The sequence below is a fragment of the Dermacentor silvarum genome, chromosome 1 (genome assembly GCF_013339745.2).
Source record: "Dermacentor silvarum isolate Dsil-2018 chromosome 1, BIME_Dsil_1.4, whole genome shotgun sequence".
Lineage (NCBI taxonomy): Eukaryota > Metazoa > Arthropoda > Arachnida > Ixodida > Ixodidae > Dermacentor > Dermacentor silvarum.
Genome location: NC_051154.1, coordinates 67,927,243 through 67,938,755, shown reverse-complemented (window position 1 = coordinate 67,938,755; position 11,513 = coordinate 67,927,243). Strand labels below are relative to the sequence as shown.

At 45.2% G+C, this 11,513-nt stretch overlaps 1 protein-coding gene across 1 annotated transcript in view; it reads right to left on the bottom strand.

Annotated features, from left to right (window-relative positions):
- Window positions 1–2,452: 2,452 nt before the first annotated feature.
- The window catches only part of LOC119464993 (39S ribosomal protein L38, mitochondrial-like), a 42,676-nt gene continuing 33,615 nt past the window's right edge, over window positions 2,453–11,513 (bottom strand). The window contains exons 7-9 of the mRNA XM_037725844.2: window positions 7,830–7,917; window positions 6,444–6,625; window positions 2,453–2,707 (exon numbers count right to left, since the gene is read on the bottom strand). Coding sequence (XP_037581772.1) covers window positions 2,568–2,707; window positions 6,444–6,625; window positions 7,830–7,917 — 410 coding nt within the window. The 3' untranslated portion in view covers window positions 2,453–2,567. The remainder of the gene's footprint in view (window positions 2,708–6,443; window positions 6,626–7,829; window positions 7,918–11,513) is intronic.

Below are 11,513 nucleotides of genomic sequence, written 5' to 3'. Positions count from 1 at the left end.
TCTAGCACATTTTGATAAGCACAGCCTTTGTAGCAGCACTATAGCAGCTCTGGCTGTGCATCACAGCCAGAGCCCATCGTAATGCATGTGCATGCATCAGGCTACTTCTTACAAGGTAATGAGCAAGTACATTAAAAAAAAAAAAAAAAATCGGTGGTTGTCATTTATATGCTCAGCGTGGAGTCCGCAGAAAATACCCGCTGCCTCACCCACAACTTAGCGGGGAAGAGGCCGCCGATTGGCGTAAAATACAGACTGGGGTATTCCCCCATTTAAAATTGCTAAACGCCATGTATCCCACTCGTTATAGGGCCAACTGTCCTTGGTGCGGCGGCATAGCTACCCTAATTCATGTAACTTTGGAGTGCGCTAAGCACCCTCATAGACCAAATACCAGTGACACAATGGAGCAGTGGGAGGCACAGCTCGCCAGCTCCGACCTGGCAAGACAAAAGTCTTTAATTAGCCAGGTCAGGCAGGCGCCAGAGGCCAGTGGGGCCCTGGACTGAGAGGCTCCGACCACCCCTCCTTAATATCTTTTCCATTACAATAATGTTTCTATTAAAGCTTCTATTATATGCTCCATATGTGATCAGCGACAGTCAACAATAATCGTTTCTCCTAGAAAAGTCATTGCACAGCCATACACTGCATATGCTTGAAGCAAATGGGGACAGTGCATACAAACATTTCGTATGGCTGGCTTACAAACGACAGCTTCATTGAGTGAGGGTAGACATATATGCAATGGGTGAGATAATCAAAACCTTAATCATGAACACTAGCCAATAGGTTGTCAGCTGAAGCATTGCTATTTATTTTTGTGCTATCTTTCTTTTTCATTTTTAGTTTGACCGCAACTGTTGCCATGTCTAGTAGAGGCCCCAAACAAAGCCTGCTTTATGACGGCGCCTTTCCCTTCTCTTAAGATCATCCCATGTATACAAGCTGCCACAACCGAAGAGTGCCTATTATTCACCCGTTTTGTCATGGTGTTGGCTTTACGCATTCTCTGTCTTATCCTTCTACCATACTATCTCCCCTCTGGGCTGTACCATGTAGGTACAAAAGTAAGTGCTGCAGCTTCTGCAATACTTTTGCAGGGGCTAATGCGCAATTACAGCCATCCATAGGGTACCGTGCCGATGGCCAGGAAGTTCCAGAGGGCATTGTGGCGACATCCCTGAAGTTCTCGCTGGAAAGGGCTAATAGACACTTCTCCCGTGTCCCTACCATGCATATTGTATACGTTCCAGTAGCGCACCCAGGATCTCTGCCAGGGGGGGGGGGGGGGGGGTTGACAGTTTCCCTTAGTTTGCCAATACCATCTAAACAGCACTAATTTCAATTTTCTTCACGGGAAATTGTCAAAAAATGCGCTTTTTGCGAGTGTGCAGACGATTGCATGTCTTACATCTTAGTTGCAGTACTCAAAGGCGCAAGAAAAGAAAAGGGGTTAAACAAAACGGGGGGTTAAGTCGACCTCAGGGGGGGGGGGGTTACAACCCCCCCCCCCCCCCCCGTCGGTGTGCCACTGATACGTTCTCAACCACCCCCGGACACGGCTGCAAGACAGCAGCAGCAGTGGAAAAGTCGAGGGAAGAGGCAAAGGAAAGCTTTGCTTTATAGTAACATCCACTGTTATCAGTACCATTTATATCCTACTGGGTAGAGCTTACAATAAAACAGTCGCTGAATAAAATAATCTAAGTACCCTTCATATTCACATAAATTCTCCACTTGAATGCTCCACCCCTCAACTGAAGTAATTACACTTCAGTAATGCTCCTCAGCAATTCCTCGAATGAGAAATTGCTTCAGAAATACTGTATTTACTCGATTGTAACGCGACCACGATTGTAACGTGAGGGGTAACTTTTCATTGCGACCACCAAGAAAAAATAAAACCGCGAAAGTAACGCGAAGGGGGACTTTTTGTTGCGTCCAGCAAAAAGAAGAAAACCGCTAACGTAACGCGAGACCACCGGATGCATGAAAAAGTCGCAGTTTCGCCCGAAAGACGAAGCATGAAGTACAGAGCTATACGGAGTAAGGACAGTACTTTTATCGGATGTATAAACTTGGAAACATTCGCTTACTAACTGAATTAACAAGCATGGTGTCAACCCGCCGTGGTTGCTCAGAGGTTATGGTGTTGGGCTGCTGAGCACGAGGTCGTGGGATAGAATCCCAGCCACGGCGGCCGCATTTGTGTGTGGATATCGAATGCGTGGCGTGCAGTTTCGTTCGAGACTTGTCGAGAGCTTCAAGGTAATGGGTATCAAATAGTATTGACAGCACAGAAAACAACCAGCTTTGGGAGGCCCCTAATGAGGCTACCTCATTAACAAGTAGCCTGCCTTGTGTAAAGCCCGCACCTTGTAAATTGTTTTAGAGAGGTGCAGGCCTTACACGAGTATTTAAATACGGTCAACACAACTCAACATGTATATATGGTGGCACAGTACCTTTAATTTCTTTTTAATTAGGTATATACATTTTATCCTATATAGTCCTGATGAGACACCTACACAGAAATGAAGCATCTATGCATGCAAGTGGCACAATCATGAAGACGATAACTTGGCAGCCTGTGTCTCAGCCCACTTGCGCTCAAACTCTTCCTGCTCTCTCCAAGCTTTCATCTTGGGATCCTCGAACTCTTCTTCTGGGTAAATACTGAAAGGTCGCAGGTCTTTGTACTTTCCTGCATCGAGTTTAAAAACGGCAGTGTTACACAAAGTGACCCATGGTACATATGCAAGGCAATGCACTTGTGTGTGTCGAAAATCTTGTGGGCAAGGAAACTTGAACAAACACTCCTTATACAGGGTGTTCCAGCTAATTTTAGCCAATCTGTTAAACAAAATTGGTGCAATATATGAATATAAGACCTACGGTGTCCTCTTTCACCACAGGATAATTTTAGAGCACAGATCTTAGGCGCCCGTCCCTGCGGCGAGCGTCGGCATTCCCAACGTAACCAAGCAAACGAGCACACCGAAAGATGAGAGCGTACACAGTGCGCAGCGGGGGGGGATGAAAAAGGCGGCGAGAGCGACGAGGCATGAGGAGGAAAGCGGAGAGGAGGGTGCAGCGGAACCATGAGGCAGAAATCTGAGCAGGGTATGGTGAAAGCGTGAGAATAAAAGTGTAGTGCAGTGAGAATGACTACGACATGGCACCAGAGAAGCGCGCGTCGTCTGGGAGGTCCATCGGTGACGGCTTGTGTGAATCGCGCCCACATGTCACCCACACGTGTTGCCTCTCACGATCTTCAGATTAGCGAGGCAGTCGTGCCACACTTAGCTACATTTGCACGAGACTGATTGTCCGCACCAGCTAATATACTGCGAAATGAAAACACGTATAGAGCCGTGCTCCAATTTTGCATTAGGAAGTACCGTAATCGTCTGTGAATTTTTTTGTGCACAAATTATTTAGCTAATTCTACAATTATTCAGCCTTTTAACTTTTTAATTAAAGGCACAACTTTTGATGGGAAAGCTGTTGTTGTGTCCTCAAACATCCCATTTAGTCGTTTTCAGCATGATATGTCCTGTGTAATTTTTTGCGCGCTTTATACCCCTGTCAAGCGGGCAAGTTAAGTGCACTGACGGGGGAGTGCACTTCGGGACCTTGAGTGATACTTTAGTCTATGCGGTTCTAAACGGGAAAACAGAGCACACTCGCAGTATAAAAAATGGCGACAGACTACGAGCGCTTTTTGTGATGATGTAGATTAAAAAGAAAAGTATTTCTAAAAAGTGATTGTTTTACGTTGTATTATTAATAAAAACAAACTTAATCTATGTTTTTTCAGCAAAAACCGAAAAGATTTTTTATTTTAAGAGTGTGGCAAGTCAATGCCGGCCAAGAAAAATGCCCAGCCAATCCAGAACGACATAGCGGCGTGCAACGAGGCGGCATTTGATCCTGCTAGAACAGAATATGAGCTGGTTTTAGGCTATTATCTGTGCGCAAGAGCTGTTCAACCACTAAAATGAACTTCTGTGTCCTTTTTTATGCATTACATTTTGTACCATTGAAACCGCTGGCGGCGAGGCTACGCACTCAGCCAGTAAAGTGTGTTCCGTGAACGCACTTCAACCGGAGTACACTCTTCTGCGAGTGACACTCCACTTGCGACGTTTAGATTTGGCAAAGTGCACTTAAACCGAGTGACACTCTCCGTAAGTGCACTTAACTTGCCCGCTTCACAGGGGTATTACTCGTAGTGCACAAAATATGAAAAGTGCCATGCGATTACCCCACTGTGCGCCGCAACACCAGTGGCCCCAAAAGTCATTTGAAGGAACTAACTCGGTTCACTGCCTGATTCGGCAATTGCCTGGTTATCGCATAGGATGCAATCGTCCCATGGAACACGCAGCTCGTGATCAGCAGAAGCCCAATACCAACACCAACAGTTTGCCACTACCAAGCGGTTGCCGAGTTGAGCAATAAGCAGAGTTACTTCCTTCAACTCACTCTTGGCGTCACAGCAAGTGGGTGCATAATTACATGGCACTTTGGATTTCGCGCACTGTGAGTAAAGCACAGAAAAAATAATTACGCAGGACATAGAAAGCTGAAAACTGAATTTGGTATCTTAGGATGTGGTAACAGCTTTTTTTATAGCCACACCCTTAATTCAAAAATTAAGAAAGTTTTATAATTACTCGGGTATTAGTACACAAACATTATCCTGGTGGCGGAAGAAGGCTGATAGCCGAACACCGTGGGTCTCAAAATTGTATATTGTACGAGTTTTTTTTTAACAGCTTGGTTAACGTTAGCTGAGAGCCCTGTATAGCTTATAAAGAGCACTTGTAACAAAGATTTCTCATACCCCTTTACTAAAATTCAATGTACTTTGGGTACATGTTTAATGAACCATATATACGAAGTTTAACAAAGCAAATATTCATTGAGAGGACAGAGTGAGGGGAAAAAAATATGAAAGTGTAGCTGTTAGCAGCTTGTACAGGATGTTACATCCAGGGTTTGTCGCGGCTTTTTTGCAAAATAAATTCAAGTGTTTGAACAGACTTCCAAGGCCCAGACAAAAAATTTTGAAGTACCAAAGCAACTTTTACAGGTTGAAAGCAAAACTGTTGTTAACAATGAGAAAACGTTTTTAATTGTGCACCAAAAAAAGGGCAGATGAAATGAGCTTAGCAAGCAAACCACCATCAGTAACATCCGTGACCACCATAAAGCTCCTAACCAACCTCATAGCCAGATATCCAAACAAAATCTGCAAAGTCTTAAGCGTCATGGCAAAAAACAGAACAAAGACACGGATGCAGCACTTATAGGAATTAGAGGGTTTTCAAAACCCCAAAATGTAATTTTGATATTCGAAAGTTACAAGGGCCACTACAAGCTCTGTGCACATGTGCCAGCTCCTAAAAGGTACCTGGACTGCATCACCAAAAAGAAGTAATGAGTGCCGTCATTGCAAGTGGTCAACTGATCACTGTCAACCAGACAGATATCAAAAGAGAAAAGAAGGTCATGAACAATTTAAAATATACAAAATTTTGCCTTCCCCACTTTATCAAAGCAAAGCTCTGCAATATTGCAAACTTTAGCTCTAACTCTATTTGAGCTACCAAAAACAAAGGCAGCCCTCATGGCTAACGTTGCCACAATGTGGTGAATCGCAGAAATCCCTGAAATTATACAAAAGCCTGTGCCACCTTCTTGTTGAAGGAGCCGCCATCCCTGCCAGCAGAAAACATCACTGCTGCTGCCTCCACGTCACATGTGTACTAACCTGCAGCACAAAGGTATCAAGCAATGGCAAAAACTCGGGGATTCTCGTTAAGTGCAATATCACTTCTGGAAACATGCCACACAGCAAAAGCTGGGAAAGAAGAAAAACAAAAAAAAAGGGGGGGGGGGGGGTTGCTGTCATAATGTGGGCCCTAAGAGAAGAAAGCAGGAGAGGAATGTCGTTAGCAGGTGTGCTAACTTCCTTGCACCAGTGACTTAAAACATTGTATTTTCTCGCATCTCTGCTAGTACTACACCCTTTCTAAGAATTCTTGCAGTAGAAAGCACCCTGGATGATGCCTCACAACTTCTAGTCTATAGCCAGAATTTGTGACAGGGCCTGGTGAGAGGGCCTTCTACATATTGCCACCAAAGAGAAAGGACCATCACATATCGGTCACAGGTGATTGGCATTCTGTGAACACAGTTCGAAAAGAGTTAAGAACAGTAATATAAAACATTGTTGTCTGGGAACTTAAAAGCATCCCTTTTAGCAAGAAATTTAGTAATGTTAGCATTACCAGTTACTACACAGATGCACAGTCCAATGGGGCATTGCAAGTGTAAATATGATTCTGAAATAAATCCTGCCAGTCAGCCACCTAAAACTATTGCTGCATTTCAGAATAGCAACACAGAATTATCAAGCCATCGGCACTTACCAATGCGAAACCGCTCTTTCCTCATTTCATCAACCAGCCAGCTAGGTGTGCCTTTTGGTATCTTGTAGATGTTCGGGTATTTTGGTATGGGTGGTTCATCTTCCAGAGGATTAAGGGACTTCAGACGCTTCAGGTAAACTTCTTCCCGAATGTCTCTGGGGTCTCGGTATTTGTCAAGATATCTACACACCATAGAGCAGATTAATGTCAAGAGGATACGAAAAAAATTTTGCTCTACAGTACACACACAATAACACCACGACCCTCTCGTCGAGGTTGCGTCTCGAGGCTCTGCGGAGCTCCGCCCTCGACGGCCAAACCTGGGCGACCCAGCACGCCTGTGAGGCGGCGGCGAGGCAAGCCCTCGACGTCCCCTCATGGGATGCTTAGGCCCGGCCATCATAAAGTGCTGGTTCTCTAATAAAAGTTTATTCCTCCGCCTGTGCTGTGCGAAATACGCAGCACAATTGCAGTGCTGGCTGATAAAGCACCCCTCGTCAGATCGGTTGTAATGGCAGTTTTGCTGGGCATATTCTCCTAAGCAAGCACATCACTATTTTTCCAACAATAATCGTGACCCGCTGCATGTGATGTTTCATTGAGCTCTTTAGTTTTTCTTTCTCTGCAGTAGAACATTTAGCTTTCTGTTGTGCTTCCACAACAGTCTGCATCCTTTGTAGAGGATTTTAGCTTGGGGGACGTGCATTGCTTGTCAAATATCAACGAAATGAAGTCCACATGCATCTGCTAATTTGTGGCCAAGCATTGAAAATGGGCAGGCAATTGTTTGGTAGTTTTGTGGTGATGGTGCCATTTGGAGGGCTGTGCACATCTGTTGCCCTACTCGTCACGTAGCTGCTAAAGCATTGTGGTCCAACCCAACTGTTGTGTCAAAGGTTCCACATTGTTTTCGAGTAGAGGAAGAGCACTTAACAGCTATCGCTAGAAACGATTATTCCAGTCAAATTACAAGCAGGCAATAACTGGTAGTGTTAACACTGAAAAGCTACAACAGATGCAGTATATAGGCCCCCTTTCGTTTACATGTAGTCAAACTGCACATACAACATGTAGCCTGCACAAGTTATACTTACAGCCTAGATGAGACAACAGTGAAGGTTGTCAGTTCAAGAAACTTCACATACTATTCAAACAGTATTACCCACCTCTGGGACTCTATCTTTATATACAACCGTTTCATCAGACAACACCTTATAACAAAAGGCACTTTTGTAGCAACATATAGCAAGAACAAACCACTCTCTTCCATTGCTCATTAAGGTAGAAGAACAAGGTATTCTTTCTATCAGAGGTGCTTATCTAGAACAGAGTTCCACATGCAACAATTCATCGTAGTCTGTGAATGAAGTTTTGTAAACAGCTTACATATTAAAAGGCTCTCTGTGAGGGTACAGGACTTGCTTTGGGACATATTCTGGAGGGTGAACATATTCAAATGTGGGCACCCGCATCTCTGCAAATAGATCATACTTATTTAGAATTGCAATTGTCAATTAGGAATGCATGCAAAGCAAAAGCATCCTTAAAGCTCGCATATAAAACCAGAAGTGGCAATGCTTGCTATGATGACACATCAATATGAAGACATTTAAAGGGATACTAAAGAGCCATGTTAACTGAGACTGGTGGTTTACATTTCTGGTATATATAATAGGTCATTCTTAGCATCCAGAAACGATGCGAAAATGAAAGATGAATTGCAACGTTGAGTTGTTAGTGAGTTGTTGTTGCAATGACGAGTTGTTGTGAACACGGGCTCTCTGGAATTTTTCAGATTTTCACAGCGTTTGCTCAAAGCTTCCGAGTTGTTTATAAATAGAAAGGACTACATTGTACTCAAAAATAAGCAAATTCCTCAAGTTAACTAACCACCACTTTCAGGAGCTTCTTTTGCACAAAAAGAAATTCTGCTAACATACTAAAATGCCATGATAAATTCAAAAACAAAATATGGGAATTCAGTACTTCTGCTAATAATTACCCTTTATTTGTCAAAGCAATGTAAGTAAAGTTGTGAAAAAAATCATGGAAATCCCATAAACTATGGGAATTGGTGAAAGCAAAGCTTTGGTGAGCTGGCAAGACAAAATGGCGCATTATGATGGAAGATGCACAGCAGATTTTGCCAACAACACGTCCCATAACTGTCCGCAGCCACAGTGGTGCTCAACCTTGCACAAGAAAAAGCTTTATTTACTATTAGAATATGTTGAAACGCAACCACGCTCCACAGCACCACCACAGATCACAACATCTACACCTTCGGATGCCACAAAGAAATGATCTGAAGTGAAGGCGCGAAAACGACGGGACCATCGACTACGAAAAGCAGGGACCCATCGACTACGCCAAGCAGAGTGCAGTCCCCAAGCATCGTCAACGCCGCGATTGTTGCGTGGTGAATTGTCATGAGGATCATGCGCTTGACACACTGGAGTTTTGAATTCACCGTGCTGTGACTTGGCGGCGAGCGACAAAGTTGGCTGGGTAGTACAAATTGCAGCTCTATGCATTGAGTTATGCTGTCACCGGGCTGTACAGCCAGCCTCGCTTGCTTTGCTTGTGTGCTCAGGCTTCATTTCTAATTTTATTTTGATGCTCAGTTAACGAAAAAGGCACCTGCGTTCGCTGAGAATAGCCTGTGGATCATCTCGTCAAGAGTGTGCCCCATTCTTCACTTAACCATGCAAAAGGCTGGAGCAAAAACGCTGTGGAGTCAAAAATTTTTTTTTCTTTTTCTTATTACAGTAGAACCCCGCTGTTACGTTTTTCACGGGACCGTAAAAAAAAAACGTAAGAGCCGGGAAACGCAAGAGCCAGGAAACAGGAAAAATTGAGAAATGGGAGTAGTGTTGAACTGGCACACAATATTATTTTAATTCTTACGTGCGACAAAAAGTAGTTTCGCCCGACAGCCGAAGTATCGGTTGCGATGAGCTATACAAAGTAAGAATAGTAGTTTTATCGTCTGTATAAACTTGTAAACATTCGGTTATTAACTAATTAACAAACATGGTGTCAGCGCCCACAGGCAAACATGAACACATCACACTCGATGAGCGCGGACACGCGCAGTTAAGCGCCGCTGCAGAAGCGAGCGAAGTGACCTTCGTGCTGTTGTCTATCGCTTCAACCCAAACTGAGCACCGAGAACACGCAGCACGCACAAAGCCACGAGCCGCCGACGCACCTACACTGCGTAGAATCTGCCCCCACGCAGATCGTTTTCAAGATACGGCCCGCGGGACCGCGCGCCGCCGCGCAGTATGATGCCAGAGCACAACGCTGCCCGCTATCCCCGCCACCCCCCCCCCCCCCCTCGCTCCCTCGCTGGTGCCTCGAGCGCAACGGAAGGAGGCGCGCTTCCTCCCTGCTTTTCTTTCGCGCGCGAGAGGCGGTCGTCGGCTCCCCTCGCACGCTTTCACTCGCACATTCAGCATACGGCCGCGCGGCTTCCCTCGCAAGCTTTCACTCGCACATACAGCATACGGCGCGCGGCGCCGTATGCTGGAGTGAAAGCGTGCGCTGTATGCTGTATGTGCGAGTGAAAGCGTGCGAGGGGAGCCGACGACTGCATCTCGCGCGCGAAAGAAAGCATACGGCGCGCGGTGACGGCGTTATCGCCCTTGGACTTTATACAGAACGTCTATGAGCCAAAACCAATTTTAGGGCCGCAACGCGTCATAGACATCATCTTTAGATAGCAAAAGCGGATATCAAAGGCCATACTTTTGCTGGCGGAAACCGAAAATACGTAATAAATGTCGCCCCCAGCACTTTGAGCGGCCAATGCCATCGTCAAGCAACCAAGCCATGCGACATGAAAAGTCAAAATGGCCGCTCGGGCCGGCGCGGTGTGGCAGTTCGCAACGTATGATGCGGGAACGGTCCCACAGTTGCGACGTAACAGCGGGGTTACCAATGCATTGGGTTCTATGGGAGCTGTGCAGGGACCGGCCGAAAACGACGTAACAGCCGGGAAAACGCAGCACCCGGGAACATAACAGCGGGGTTCTACTGTATAAAACTCCCACACACAGGAATTTACAGGACTTAAGGAATTTCTGAAGGTGAAGCAACTCACATAATTAAGCGAAAGTTCCTAGACGATTGAAACTTCTTTAGAACAGGTTGCTGAGAGGACAAGTTAAAAAAACATTTATCAACTGACATGGTACAGTCTGTTACAGAAAGTAGTTAGGGAACTGTACATAAAAAGTGATATTTAAACATCCCTTATCACATTACATGTTGCTGTAAACAAATGAATGACAACACATGAAACTATTGCTGCGACATTGATTTAGCTCTGTAAGCAAGATTAATGCGCACCACATGCAGTAATTTGTTTACAGAGAAGTTAGGACACTCAATCGTGGTATTTACCAATGACTGGAAATGTACTTTTACAGCATAAGCATGTATGTGACCAGCAGTCTCAGCGTCAACATGTACCAAAACCGGTAAAGCTCAGTCACGGTGCTTATGCCAGCAGCTTATTTATTCTTAAATTAGTTTGATTAGTTTCTTACTTCATTGTTCAGGGGCCACAATTCCAAGTTGATGCGCATTAAGCAAATCGACATCTATTGCAACAGTCTGCCGCTACATCTTGTCATAGCGCGACTTGAGCAGTACATACTCAAAAGTGTGGCAGCGCAGCGGAACTGCGTGTGCGATTTCTTGTGTGCAATACATACATTTGGCACAACGTTTTGCTTCCTTGGTGACGGATGCCATGCTGCAAAGTCTCCTATGCACGAAATTCTCCAAAATTCCCGCAGCTCAGACTAGTAGATATACCGCGGTGTTTTGCATTCACCAGCAGGGCTTCACATTTTGCACTACCCGAAACCAGTAAGCGCAGCATGGAGGGCTCTGTTGACAGGTGCTTCCACAGCGCCGCCTGGGCAGGCCGTCATGTCCATGCGTACACACTTATGCATGAGGAGTCTCAACGCGCTGAACTGAAGATGCTGTGTGTTTGGCCTTTCTAGACGTGAGCCACAGCCTAATGGTTAGACGGTCAGGCTGCTGCACTAAGGGAAC